At 41.1% G+C, this 15,302-nt stretch overlaps 1 protein-coding gene across 4 annotated transcripts in view; it reads right to left on the bottom strand.

Annotated features, from left to right (window-relative positions):
• C2CD2L (C2CD2 like) overlaps nucleotides 1-15,302 on the bottom strand; it is a 68,274-nt gene that overhangs the window by 25,798 nt on the left and 27,174 nt on the right. For all 4 annotated transcript variants that reach the window (XM_073602523.1, XM_073602524.1, XM_073602525.1 and 1 more), the window contains exons 4-10: nucleotides 6,937-7,044; nucleotides 5,278-5,388; nucleotides 5,102-5,201; nucleotides 3,526-3,646; nucleotides 3,298-3,362; nucleotides 3,026-3,153; nucleotides 1,297-1,453 (exon numbers count right to left, since the gene is read on the bottom strand). In XM_073602523.1, the coding sequence (XP_073458624.1) occupies nucleotides 1,297-1,453; nucleotides 3,026-3,153; nucleotides 3,298-3,362; nucleotides 3,526-3,646; nucleotides 5,102-5,201; nucleotides 5,278-5,388; nucleotides 6,937-7,044 (790 nt within the window). The remainder of the gene's footprint in view (nucleotides 1-1,296; nucleotides 1,454-3,025; nucleotides 3,154-3,297; nucleotides 3,363-3,525; nucleotides 3,647-5,101; nucleotides 5,202-5,277; nucleotides 5,389-6,936; nucleotides 7,045-15,302) is intronic.

Here is a 15,302-nt window from a genome sequence, read left to right as displayed (position 1 = left end):
ACTGTTTAGGTGTGAACAGACCCCCATTGAGAGTAATGGGATACCTCTAGTTGAGTATTGTGGTGTAATGTCAGAGGAGTGACAAATTACTCAGGTGTGAACAGGGAGAGGCCACTATGCCACTTCTTTAGCCATGATGTAGTCATGCAAACATAAAAACCTTTATATCACACCACCTGCCATATAAATATTAGATTTCTGCAGTCCATGGTTAGGGTATTTATACAAATCCATCAAAAAAGAGCCATGTTTAGGTCCACTAGATTAACTTATAACAACAAAAGCCTTTATCATTTATAAATGAAAAGATGACAACGTTTTGTTAGACACGTGGAGAGGTTACACGGGACACACAATTAAGATTCATTGATGTACAAAGAAGTTGCATAGGCCAAAGGAAGAAGTTGCATGGGATCTACAGTCCCAAACGGTTAACATATCAGAGTCATCACTCTGCTTCCTGTCTACCAATTGCAAGATCATGGTGGCTGCTTTGGTAAAGGAGTGAACTGTGTGAACATTCACTTTAATTATCCATAATTGAAGTAAATATTCACACAATTTTTTGTGTGAACATTCCCAACCCCTTTTGGTAAATCGGCTTCTATGTATCACCCACACAGGGAGTGCATTATTTTTAGCAGCAGACTAATAGACCTACATTGTGAGAAGGATATGTAAGGTACAACCACTGTGTACCATTGCAAAAATAGGAAGCAGAGCCTGTATATGCAAGTAAATATGGTCCACAAGGACATACAGAATAATAATAATTTGGATGGACACATGGATATGATTTTAATAGGAGATAAGAACTTTTATTTAAGAATAACTTTTTATATTTACGCACAATCTATTGGGGAAATAACAGTACACTCCTGATAACTGCATACTAACAAAGTATAAAGTTGTACTGGATAAAAGTTATGTTTATTAAAATGTAAATACCGGTAGATACCATCTTCAAGAGTTTAACAATTGAGATGATGGTACAGCGTAACGTCTGATGACATGTGGATCAACAGGCCCTGCACTGTTCATCTGCTTCTTGATACAACCCACTACTCTACAATTTCCTACAGAGTTCAACCTGATTGAAGTCATTATCTTTATCTTCATTCACCCAATGAAAAAAAAAAAGTTGAAAAATTATACTGATTTGAGCATAACCAACAACTTGTTAATCTTTAGAAATCTGAAAAATCTCAAAAGCAGTAAACTAGGTATAACCATATAGTTCTAGAAGAAGAAAAGAGAATCATTCATAGCAATAGCACATGAAAGAAAAAATCTTACCCATCTTCCCATCAAACTTGGGTCGGGACTGAATAGTGGTTACAGTAGTTATCAGGGTACCATCTGGCATTACAGTGCGATCCATCTCCACTTTCTTAGTAGGTGTGATACTGAGTCTTTCAGTTGGTGTTCCCAGAGCAGCATATGTAAGGTTAACCTATGGTATAGGGAAATGTGACTGGAGATCAAAACTGGAAGCTAGTTGAAATCTAATGAAGAATAATTGTATATAAATCCAACAGATACAAAGCAAAGACGTATACATCATAAAAAAAGGCCCAAACAATGTTTTTAGTTTGCTTACTAAAACAATTACAATTCCCAATATACTAGTCCTCATTGATAGACAATAATGATGCTAAAATAATGCTTGGCGTGGAGGTTTAGGAGATATTTCAAGCACCTACAGGTAAGCCTTAATATAGGCTTACCTGTAGGTAAAAATGGTTGTACGCGGTGTACAACCACTTTAAAGTGGATGTAAACCCAATGTCATCCTTTCTAAACTACTGCCATAGGGGTTATCTATAAGGATATACATGCCTCCTGCATGTATCTTTACCTGTCAAATGTCTCCCCTCTGTCTGTAATTAGACCCGAAAAACTGCATATTCTGTGGGTGGGTCTGTTGTCCGGAGCTCGGTGGGTGGAGTTGTGATGTCAGTAGACTCCCCACCCACCTCTACACTCCCCTTGTCGATATTCATTTTCTCTGTGTATTTCTAACACTGAACTTCTGCTATGATCTCTAACATCCAGTGAAAAGACAGGAAAGTAAATACATGACTTCAGTATGCCAAATCATGTTGAGGTGTGGAACAGCCAATCCTTGCAGAGCTGCTGAAGAAAGGAGTGGGGGAGGGAATTAAAAAATACTGCATGTGTCTTAGGCTAGTGCACGAGATGTAAATCACCTGTCACTCACAGCAAGGGGGAGTATTTGACAAAGTTTTTCTCAGTTTGTCAAGAATTGTCTCACTGAACAATAAAAGAGGATTGCTCAGAGATGGATTAACTCTTTGTGGCAAGACTGGGCTCAAATGATAGCAAATCTTATACTCTACAGTATGATAAAAAAAAAAAAAAAAAATTCGGGTTTACATTCACTTTAAGTAGAACCAAGCCCTATTCCAAATCAGTCTGCAGTGCTACTGTACTGCAACTTGGCCCATAAGGCACCTTTCACACTGGGGCAGTTTGCAGGCGCTATTGCACTAAAAATAGCGCCTGCAAACGGACCTGAAACAGCCACTGCTGACTCTCTGGAGCGGTGCACTAGCAGGACAGGAAAAAAAAGTCCTGCTAGCAGCATCTTCGGAGCGGTGTATACAACGCTCCTGCCCATTGAAATCAATGGGACAGCGCGGCTATACCGCTGGCAAAGGGCCTCTGTTAAGAACCACCGCTTTGCGGTGGTTCTTAACCCTTTCTCGGCCGCTAGTGGGGGGTAAAACCACCCCGCTAGCAGCCGAATACCGACGGTAAAGCGCCGCTAACAATAGCGGCGCTTTACCGCCGATGCCGCCCCCGTCCCAGTGTGAAAGGGGCCTAAGAGAGCATATGAACTGACACCACCTATTTCCACCAACAGGAGGACATTTGAAAGCTAGGCAGAACTCAGCCCAGATGTGCAAAGGCAGTGTATGCTCTTCTGCATCCAGTTCCCAAGTGTAAAGAGACATATATATATATGTACATTCCAGATTGTCTATTGTTTAGCATTTCTCACCTCCACAGAGATGGCTTGCACTGTGGTTTTAGGCAACACTGGACTTGGAGTCAGAGGGTATACATGCCTTCGACTCATTTCTCTACCCGGTGAACACAGAGCCACTAAGGTGTACCCCAAAAGGACATCTGTCCAGAAAAAAAAAAGGTAGCACAGATGATTGAATGGAAGCATGTGCATATTTTATCAAGAACATCAATTATTATCCATTCTTTTATCAAGAACAACAATTAATGATTTAACCCATCAGTAAAATTCAAATCAATACTTACTGTCTGTACTCTTGGACAGCTGCCATACCTTCAAAGAAAGTCCCTTACTCTGAAGGGTAAGGTCACTGTACAAGAAAAACAAAGTTATCCTTAGATCTTCAAAGTTAAAAGAATATTAGAACCTCGCAGGGCACCTAATGCAAATCAAAAACTTTCAGGCATCCAACCCTATAAAAGCTCTTTTCTATTGAACATGGACGCATATTAGTTCCCATAACACCTGCTCACAATGTCAGTTCCTCACTCCATGAGACACTGCTGACCTCCCCTTTGTTCTGCAATCTGATCGCTCGGGTCTGTTTTCTTTGGATGGGATTGTCTAACTCGGCTTCACACATCAATTGAACATCTAAAAGAGGATCATCAAAATGACACGTTACAGAAAACAAAGAAGCGTTAATAAACGTCCGATATTGTAACATAATTCACATAAAAGGGCTCTGCTGTCCATTTGCTCATTATCCAGAAGTTAAAACAAAATAAATCCAACAGACAGAAGGCAATGGGAGTGAAATGATATTGCTCAATATTCTATACAGCACAGTTTCATTGCAGTATTCATCCTAGCCACCACTCCGTAGATAGGCAACTTCCGTGGGGAAAGTGCTGTATAAACAGGTCAGCAAATTGGAGAGCCTTCACTTTTGTCATCTTCTTGAAGTGAGGTGTTCCTGCTGTATGTATACTGTCATAATCTGGGTCAGAACTGAATGTGACATTAAACTTTTTCCATACACTGATCTTATTCTGATATCCTGTTTATTACATAAAGACAAGTTATTCCATAGATTAAAATATCTGCAAATGAGGCTGTCCTACTTTCTTGAAACCCCTTCCAGTGTACTTGGAGGTGTGTTAATGTGTAGGCTATCTGCCATGCAGTTTAATCACACTGCCCTATCACTAGAGGCACTAATCTGTGAGTTGTTAGCTGCTTGTGATACCTTTGAAGGTTGTCACCCTGTTTGTGTGCTAGGTCAACAGTGGTAGAATTATTAGTAAAAGATTTACAGTGACCAAATACAACATTCTGATAAGAACAATCAATCAGCCATGAGCCAGACCAGCTGCTGACAAGTACTGTACAGAAAAAATACTGGAAGGAATACCATTAAAGGTTCAGTTAACGTGGAGATCCTATACTTTGTTTTCAATATCAAGCCCTGATGAAGGGGGTATTTATGGACCTCCAAAACATACTAGGAGCTTTTTTGTCCCCCTAACTCTTATTGCAATAAAGTCATATCTGGACCTTCCAGCAGTAGTGTGGCACTTCGATTCACATTTTTGTTTCAATACAGTACAGTACAAGCCAAGGAGACTGTGGGGATCCTCTGGGGGTGTAGAATCTGCTTGCCCAGAAGCCAGATCACTTACATCATCATTACATTATAATAGCAACTCCAATAAGATAACCTTACAAATTCAGCATTATTTTTCCACTTTCCATAAGGTCATGAAGGTTAGGTATTACGCATGTAATGTAAGACCTTCTTATAAAATAGTGGTAAAGTGTAGTCATTAGTATCCCCCTGCCTGTCATAGTGCCAATGGCTGTGGCTACGCTCTCTTCTCAGAGTACCACTGTAAAAAGTGCCATTTATAACAGAGCATATGATTTGTAAAATAAAAGAGTTTATTAGAAAAAACACAAGTGAGATTATTTATGCCACTTTTTATACACCTTTTTGTATAATGATCATTTGGGGGAAAAAAAAACACCTGTGGCCTACACCATATTTTTTGTTTGGTAGGCTCACCTATAATAAGCCTACTCCACAGGTATAAGAAAACAATGCCTTACCAGCCTCTAGCAGCATTACGTTGTGTAGACGCAGCTGTTGAACAATTAGTCTGAAAGGCTCTGCCTTGGAGGATTCTGTCAGCAGTTTGTCACAAATACCCTGTGCACGACAGAATTTTTTTTATAAGAAAGATAAATAAAATAAAGGAAAATAAGGCAGCAGAAACGGGACTCACCGTATGACCATTATTAGCATTTATTGTGAACATCATGGCAGGTTCCGCAGAGAACAGAACATTCTTTATTAGATCTTGTAATGTGCAAAGGTCTGCACTTCTCTCTGTGCTCTGTGTGTGGGAAAAAAAAAATTCTCAGACAGATCTGTTGGACGGTTAACTACTCTTGAATCACACCTGAATTTGCACCTGAAAAACGGACCCAAAGATGCATAGGACCCCTTGCCAAGGCGGACCCCGGTGCTGTGTGAACCGGCTCCATTAAGAGCTGGTCACAGTCTCCTATCATGCAAATTGGATGTGGGGAAACCCACATCAAATTCACATATGTGTAAACCTGGCCTAAAGGATCAATTGCCTCTAAAGCAGCCAGCTGGACCAGTAAAACCGGTCAGGCTTCCAGCTTTGCTCCCATGTTGCCAGCTTCTGGAGTAACCTCCACTCCATGTCGCCTGAAGCCAAACGCCTGAAGCTCAAAAAAGTTCTGGAGCTTTTTTGTAGCTCAATTCGATCAGATTTGGGTGTTTTTCTGCTTTTTACATTGGTGACCTTTTGACCTGTTTAAAATTGAGGGAAAAATGCGTGACTTTTAGCCTGAAAACAACACGCTCAGGTGCGAAAGCAGCCTTAGTTCTACACTCCTGTGGCCAAGATTCAGCTGACGGAAAACTAAAGCCCACTGTCATCATAGAGCCAGTCCAAGCTGACAAAAATGTTGTGATTCACTCAGATGCCTGATTAGCAGCTGGCTTAGCCAGTCACTCCTTCTTTCTCCACAGTCCGGCACTCCAGTGAGCAATGGAAGGGCGGAGCACAGAAAGATAACTGACAGAGTCATCGCTCTGTGCTTAGAGTGGACCCGAGAACTAAGTAGGGATGAGCCGAACACCCTCCTGTTCGGTTCGCAGCAGAACATGCGAACAGGCAAAAACTTCGGCAGAACACACGAACACCGTCAAAGTCTATGGGACACGAACATGTATAATCAAAAGTGCTAATTTTAAAGGCTTATAATGCAAGTTATTTTTATAAAAAGTGTTTGGGGACTTGGGACCTGCCCCAGGGGACATGTATCAATGCAAATTTTTTTTTTTTTAAAAACGGCCGTTTTTTCGGGAACAGTGATTTTTTTTTTTAATGCTTAAAGTGAAACAATAAAAATGAAATATTTCTTTAAATATTGTGCCTGGGGGGTGTGGTGGAATTGTCGGGTCTCGGAGAAGAAAAAGAAAAAAGAAAGAAGAAAGAAGATTCTCCCCCCCCCCCCCCCCAGTCTATTACCAGGCCATTTGGGTCTGGTATGAATATTAAGGGGAACCCCGAACCAAAATTAAAATTAAAAAAAAAAAAAAATTGCGTGGGGGTCCCCCTAAAATCCATACCAGGCCCTTCAGGTCTGATATGGAAATAAAGGGGAACCCTGCTCCAAATTAAAAAAAAAATGGCATAGGTGCCCCCCCAAAATCCATACCAGACCCTTATCCGAGCATGCAACCTGGCAGGCCGCAGGAAAAGAGGGGGGCACGAGAGAGCACACCCTCCTGAACCGTACCAGGCCACATGCCCTCAACATGGGGAGGGTGCTTTGGGGTATTTTTATATTGGGATATAAAAATATAAATTAGTAATCAAAATTATTGAACCATTTTAGCTGTTTACCTGATGTGACCGACTAGGCATAATCTCAAGCAACATCTCAGGCCGTTCCTTGAAACTCCAGGACACCAGCAGCCCTTCCTGTACCTGTTCCTGTAGTTTAACTTCTACCTGGACACACAATATAAAGAAATCATTGCATTTGCTTTTTTCCTCTAGTAAGCAAAAAAAAATTAAAAATTCTTTATTGATTGTGGAAAAATGAATGCCAGACTCAATAGTCAGCCTAATCGGGGGATCTAGCAACTCCCATGTAATACGTTTTGTTGTGGAGAAAAAAAAAAAACCTTCTATGCCAACTATTTAGACTGCAAAGAGTTTTATTGTTTCTAAACCTAGTCATACATGCTTTGACACAAAATCCAAACACAAAAAACCATCAGCTCAAAACCCACTAACACCCCTCTTAATTAGATAACAGTCTGTATAAAAGTTCTATTGATTCTAGGTGTTGCAGCTCTCTCAAAGATCCACTGGGTGGCGGACTAAAATCTGAAACATAGGAAGAGAAGGAGAGTACACAGCTGTCCTAGTATAATACCCAGGGCCATCTTTAATATTGATTGGACCCTGGGCAAAAATTGTCTTGGGGCCCCCCATGCAGTTTTGCTCTCCACCTGCTCTGAGACATACAATAAATAGCAGCTAGACTCAACATCAGTTTACTGAATCATATCAGGCAGTGATTGTGATTGGCTGCCAGAGGTTACAGTGTATCATTGCCGCTCACTGACTGGTTGCTAGAGGTTACAGCAAACATTTCGGCTCACTGATTAGTTGCTAGAGGTTACAGCACATGATTTCTGCTTGTTGATTGGTTACTAGAGATTACTGTACATCAATACTGCTCACTGATTGGTTGCTAGAGGTTACAGCACATCATTTCCTCACTGGCTGCACACCATGGACTGGACCTTGCTCACCTGTGCACCCCAAACTGTAATTCCTTCTCTGCCTACCTCTGTACACCCCACACTACCCTCCCCCCACTAATTTGCTTACCTTTGCAGAACAGGCTGATGGTAGGCTTAATGACCACAGTTGTAGGCAGGACTTTCAAGCATGCCCCTTTATCTCCCCAGTGGGTAGCATTCAGCATAGGTGATAGTGAATATGACCTTAGGGGGGTATGATATACATATGAATACCACCTCTGTTTACATAGAATGCTGCTGGTCTGACGCTATTTACATATGAATGCCGCACCTATTTACATATCAATGCAGGTATTTACATGTAACACAGGGTCTGCAGGCGAGTCATCTGTACACAACAACAAGGCAGCATTAATAACAGAACTTCACACTGAGATATTAGGACACAGCATGAGACTAAAACCTCAAGGGACGAGGGAATTTAAACTGGGAAAGTTAGCAAGTATGAGGCAGCTGCTTTGGGCCCCACAACAATGAGAGGGCCCAGGATAGCTGCCCCTTTTGCCCTGCCTTAAAGACGGCCTTGATAATACCGTTTCATTGTTTAAAATTCAAAAGGTAGAAAATGTTTCACTCACAAACAAGTGAAGTAATCTCGCATATATACCGATATTAAGCCTCCTCTCCCGGCCTATGTGACTCAATGGACTCTAGGACCTGATGAGCGGTGTGGGATGGAAGTCCGTTCCTCGCTGTGGCATCCCGCTGTGCGGCACAAGGAGCTGCGCATGCGCCCAGACCAGCCGACGCTGCATGACGTCACTCACAGCCAAGAAGGGAAGTGGAGCGGTGGGAGTGAATCGTCTCCTCTGGCGTGCGGGCAGTTACCATGACAACATGTTTCGGAGGAACAGCCTCCTTCTTCAGGTCACGCCCTACCCGTCTCTCCCTCACCATTATATAGAACCCCAAACCCCTCCCAAGGGGACAATTAACATGGACCAGGCCGGGAGTATGGAGTTCACAATGGGAAAACAGAGTAGGAGGGCTAATGATTAGAAAACAGCCCTGGGTTAAATAATTAACATTTAATTGTGCATTAATTAACAATTGGTAAGAGCGATCATATCCTCTACCATAAAGTTTAAAATGGAAAATATAAAATCATATTTCAAATAGTATTAATAGTACATCGAGAACAAACATATATTTACGTCCATAGGAAATTATCCTTATTAGATATAAAACTCATCCATAGTCCATTATAAAGATACTGGTATATACTCAGATTTATTTATTTATTTTCTAAAACACACACACACACACATTATATATATATATATGTGTGTGTGTGTGTGTGTGTGTGTGTGTGTGTGTGTGTGTGTATGTGTGTATGTGTGTATATATATATATATATATATATATATATATATATATATATATATATTTATATTTAGTCCAGTGCATTATCATTTACTTACACAAATCTAAAATGAATATAAAAAACTAAAATACAAAAAAAAAAATAAAATAAAAAATAAATTGAAAATTAAATTAGATGTAACAATTATCCACTGGTAATAGAGGCTATTAATAATTCAATAATATTTCCCCATATTTACTTATCAATGGACCAACATCCAAACAGTAATTCATTAGATGAATATTATTGTATATATAATATGTTGATGTACCAACAACTCAATACACTGACCAATCAATCCATCAGTACACAATTAATAAATCAATTGATGAGCATAGGCTCCCCAGGGAGAATCAATTATAAATGAATCAGTGATCAAAAATCAATCCTCAATCAAATGAATTGTTGTTATTAGATCAAAGTACCTATCTCTAATTCCTCATTGAGCCCCTCAGGTGTCATACTATTTAGAGTGAAAATCCAGAAGGATTCCCGTTTGCATAGACAGGCAAATCTTTCACCTTCCGGAATTGAGAAAATTGAGTACTGTCCATGATACTTTTTTTATTTGCACTAACATACAATTTTTCAGGACAAGCTTTCGGGGTATATCTCCTTCTTCAAGGTCCAAGCAGTACTGATTCACAAATTTTTAAGCAGAAATGTTAAAGAAAAAAATAAAAAAAAAGAGAAAAACAAACACATAGAAATCAATGGTAATAAAGATAGCAGCAGACTTAGTGAGATAAGACAGAGGGAGAGCTATAGAATGGAGGGGGGATACTAGTCACAGAGGGGGTCGTAAAACCTTAGCATAATGTGTAGGAAACCAATATCTAAATTCAGGCCATTATTTTTCGTGTCAAAAAGTAGTATCATTCTTAGTTCAAACGTTTTCCTTTCCTGGATAGTTCTGAAATGCCCTTTAAGAATTAAGACATTGAGGTCTTCTATAGTGTGGTCCGGTTGTGAGAAGTGATGTCCCACAGGTGTGCATAAACTGTCTTCTTTATGTTCTTTGATGGTAGGTCTGTGCAAAATCATCCTGGCTTGCAACTTCTGTCCTGTTTCACCAACATAAGATCCTTTGCTGCACCTTTTGCATTGGATGAGGTACACAACATTACTGGAGGTACAGCTGTAAGATCCCATGATACTGAAGGTCCCATTTGTGTGTGTAACACTTTTGGATAGATTGATCTGGTTGCAAAATTTGCAGCGTTTTTTATTGTAGGGTTTGCTTCCATAATTTGTGAATTCATAATCAGAGTGACGTTTCCTGCTGATTAGTTTATGTCTGAGGTTGGGTGGTTGTCTGAAAGCCAATAATGGGGGTTGTTGGAATATTCCTTTCAGAGTTTCAACCTCTGTTATAATGGGTTGTAAATCTTTGATTATCTTTTTGATCCCTTCAAGTGCTGGGTTGTATGTGGTGACTAGAGGTACTCGGTTATTTGTTTTTTTCTCTGTGTATTGGAGGAGATTTTCTCTTCGTATTTTCATGGCTGTGTTTATGCTGTTGTTGATGGTTTTGTCTTTGTAACCCTTCTTATGGAAGGAGTCTGCCAGTGTTCTGAGATGTTTATCTCTGTCTTCTGGGTCTGAACAAATTCGGTGGTATCTGATGGCCTGGCTGTGTATGATGGCTCGTTTAGTGTGTTGGGGGTGAAAACTGGAACTATGAAGATAGCTGCATCGGTCAGTTGGTTTTCTGTATATTGACGTGTGTAGCTTGTCATCCCTGATGTATACTGTAGTGTCCAGGAAGTTGACATGTGTGTTCGAATAGTCCATTTTTAGTTTGATAGATGGGTGAAAAGTGTTGATCAATTAGAAGAATTGGTTAAGATTTTCTTCACCTTCAGTCCATATCATGAAGATATCATCAATATAGCGATAATATCTGTATGGCTTTTGTTGTATGCTGTTCAGGAATTTGTCCTCCAGGAGCGCCATAAATACGTTTGCATACTGGGGTGCCATTTTGCTTCCCACAGCAGTACCCATACACTGGAGATAGATGTCATTATTGAAAGTGAAGTAGTTGTGTGTAAGAATGAATTCGATGAGCTGTGTCACATCCTCAGCAGTGTATTTGTGGTTTGGTGGGGATGATAAGAATCTGTGACATGCCGCCAACCCATCCTTGTGAGGGATGTTACTGTACAGACCATAGTAACTAGAAGTGTATTTGGTGGTAATTATTGTATATTGTTAAGCTTGTTCAGAAAATCAGTGGTGTCTTGCAGGAAACTTGCAGTGTTCATGACTTAAGGTTTTAACATGTTTTCTTCAAGGCCTGAGATATGTTCAGTAAGTGTCTTCGTACCTGTTATAATGGGTCTGCCTGGATTTCCTGGCTTGTGAATCTTGCGCAGCATGTAGAAGTCTCCAATTTCTGGATTATCCGGAATCGCATTGATGAGTTCTGAATGTAGGTGGCTTGGTATTGTCGCAATGAAACCTTTTAATTGCTTAGTCAAATCCTGGGTCGGATCATAATCCAGTTTTTTGTAGTAAGTAGTATTTGCCAGCTGCCTCTAACCCTCTTGTATATATTTGTCTGTATCCATCACAACGACTGCTCCGACTTTATCTGCTGGTTTGATGGTTATGGCCCGATTATTGCGCAGATCATGTACAGCTCTTCGCTCCAGTGGTTCTTCCATGAAGCCAGTTCGAAACTGGGGAGTTCCCACATGTTCCAGTATGCTTCTACTAATGATGGATGGACTTCGGTAAAGTTTATTTCTGTTTTTATCCCTTTTTATTTTCATTGCCAATTGTGTGTCTTTCTGTATTTTTTGTATCTTTTTTAGTGACTCCTTTTTCTTTGTATATCTTTTATGCACTGCCCACTTTCGGGATATTAAATGATAAAATTAATAAGTGACTTCTGTGTACTAAACTAGGACTCATATCTATGGAAAGGTTTTTGTATTTTAGTGCCTAAGTACTTGGTCTAAGTTACGTGCCAATCGGTATGCAATTGCACTGTGTGTTGGCAGATTGCATGCAGATTGTACGCTAACAGATCTGCCAGACGGAGATGTGTGTGGGGTGGCTCAGCAGACCAGTCTGTGGACAAACTGTGTGTGGGGGTGGGGTCAGTGGGAAGAATGATTAACACTGGGGTTCAAGCTTGCAGGATAGCTGGAGGAACCCTAGAAGTGTATAGTAATTGCTAGACTGCTCCCCAACCCTTAGAGTGCACCAGATTGTATGCAAGATTCGTATCTGCCCGTGTGTGGTCAGCTAGCTGGATTGGAGTGGAGTCTCCCTCTAGTAGTGGCCAAAGGTAGTGCAGGCTGTAAAAAGTACCACAGCTAGTCTTACATGCTCAGTTTAAGTTCCCCCTTTTATTCCCTTAGTTCCTCATATACCCCAGTCACGGAACTCACGTCCCCGTTAGCTAGTCGCCGTGGGCGTGTGTAATTCGTGGCAGATTGGCTTCGCTCCAGTGGTGAAAGGTTGTATAATATTTTCTTTTGCTGGGTGGATATCAGGGATGTGGCTCGCAGCCTGAAGCTGTAAATATAGGTATCCAGTTTGGGGGTTGCGTCCTTGTGGAGGTGTGAATATGTGAATATATGACGAACGCTAACTTGCGACGAAGGACCGGCCAACCTCACACCACGCTGTCACTTACGTAACAATGCCACTCTCAGCTGCGACCAGCACAAAGATTTTCCAGCTTGTGGGACCACAATCTAGGTGCGAGCAGCCTGAGAGCGCTTGTCACTGGGTTAATTACACAATTAACCCTTTAACTGCCACCACCCCCATTTAAAAAGACCGAGCCGGGGGAGACGCGTAATTTTAGCAATAACAATTATCATTTAAGGATAAGCGTCTGCACACACATTGCCACCACAAGCAGATCTGCTCAGAAGTCTTACTCTACAACAGTAGCGCCCTTTAAGAGGCAGGTTCGTTTATAGTTTGCATTAAGAGCTTTAGAAACAAGGCTAACACTTTTCAACATAAGGGTTTATTATGAAAAGGTCAAAGTTGATGCAAATAAAACATTTACAGAAAAAAAAAATATGTTTCAAAAGATAAAGACACTATACAGCCACAAAGAAATAAGGTAGCATTGGGAAGGAAGAATACTTGCAATTATTGTCCGAGGGTTGATCAAAGTTCAATCGATGAGCTAGGTAATCGGTCCTCAACTTGACAGATGTTCCTTCTTGGATGGTAAAAGGAGAATCTGTCACGGATTACGCATGCCCACGGCGACTAGCTAACCGCGACATGTGTTCCGGACCAGGGTATATGGGGAACTAAGGGAATAAGGGAGAACTTATACTGAGCATGTAAGACTAGCTGTGGTACTTTCACAGCCTGCACTACCTTTGGCCACCACTAGAGGGAGACTCCACTCCACTCCAGATAGCTGACCACACACAGGCAGATACGAATCTTACATACAATCTGGTGCACTCTAAGGGTTGAGGAGCAATCTAGCAATTACTACACACTTCTAGGGTTCCTCCAGCTATGCTGCAAGCTTGAACCCCTGTGTTAATCACTCTTCCCACTGTCCCCACACCCACACACAATAAACGATAGCCTGACATCCACCCAACAGTTTGTCCGCAGACTGGTCTGCTGAGCCACCACACACACAGATCTCTGTCTGGAAGATCTGTTAGCTTACAATCTGCATGCAATCTGCCAACACGCAGTGCAATTGCATACCGATTGGCACATAACTTAGACCGAGTACTTAGGCACTAAAATACAACAACCTCTCCAGAGAAATTAGTCCTAGCACAGAAGTCCTTCCGGAATTGACATGGATATGGACTCTAAGCCAAACAGTTCCAGGTCCTCTGTACTGCCCCCATGTTTAATGTTTGAAATGGCGTGGAACGCTATATTGCTCAACTTTCTTCTCTATAAACCTACGATGCTTACCAAAAAAGCCCGTAAGCATGGCTCGTACTGTCCTACCCACATACAGAAACCCATAAGGGCACCTCAACCTGTACACAACAAATTGGGTGCTACAGCAAATAAACTGTTTAATATGGAAAACATGCTCATCTCTACTGCTAAAAGATTTTTGGCCGTGGAAAATAAACTTACAAGCTTTGTCTTTGCTAAGCTGCACTTATGGCACCCTGTAATATTAAAAAATAGGGGAATATTATCAACCTTTGGAATGTCTTTTTCTTTAAGGCGACTAGGGGCAATAAGACTTCTGACATTTGTTGCCAGTCTGAATACTACCTGACGTTTTTTGGGGAGGACTCTCCCTAATGCCTTGTCCTGTCCCAAAATGAGCCAATGTTTTTGAACTCTTTTCTTAATGGCCCAATGTTGGTCATATCTGGTGATGAACAAGGTACCATGATGTTCTTTAACGGATGTGGGCTCATCCCCACTAGTAGTGCCCTCTCTGTATCGGTCAACTGCCTTCTGAATGAGTTGAGGGTCATACCCTTTTCCTAGAAACTTTGTGAGTATGGTGGCTTGATCATCATACTCACTAATATTGGTACAGTTTCTGCACAATCGGCAGAACTGACTGTATGGTATATTTTCCTTCCACGTAGGGTGATGGCAACTATTCCGATGTAGATAGGAGTTGCCAGCTGTCTCCTTTTTGGTTTTGGATGTGATGTTACCATCTATATCACTACCCAGTTCAAGGTCTAGAAAAACGAATGATTCGGCATCCGCTACATGAGTAAAATGGATACCGAATTTGTTAGAATTACAATATGAAACAAATTGGCCAATACTTTCAAGGGAGCCATCTCAAATAATGAGGACATTGTCGATGTACCTCCCATAATATGCCACATGTCTAGCAAAGGTGTTCTGGGACCAGATATGAAACCTCTCCCAGAACCCCATAAACAGATTGGCATAGAAGGGTGCAAAACGTGTACCCATAGCAGTGCCTGATAGCTGTCTATAAAACTGACCCTGGAAAGAAAAATAATTACTCTCCAGGGCAAATCGAGTGCATCCCTTGTGAGGATACTGACGTGATCGATTGTGGCATCGTAGGTTTATAGAGAAGAGGGTTGAGCAACATAGCGTTCCATGCCATTTCC

Source organism: Aquarana catesbeiana, linkage group LG10 (genome assembly GCF_042186555.1).
Source record: "Aquarana catesbeiana isolate 2022-GZ linkage group LG10, ASM4218655v1, whole genome shotgun sequence".
In the NCBI taxonomy this organism is placed as follows: Eukaryota; Metazoa; Chordata; class Amphibia; order Anura; family Ranidae; genus Aquarana; species Aquarana catesbeiana.
Note: the sequence above shows the minus strand (reverse complement) of the source record. Positions and strands in the feature narration are given on the sequence as shown.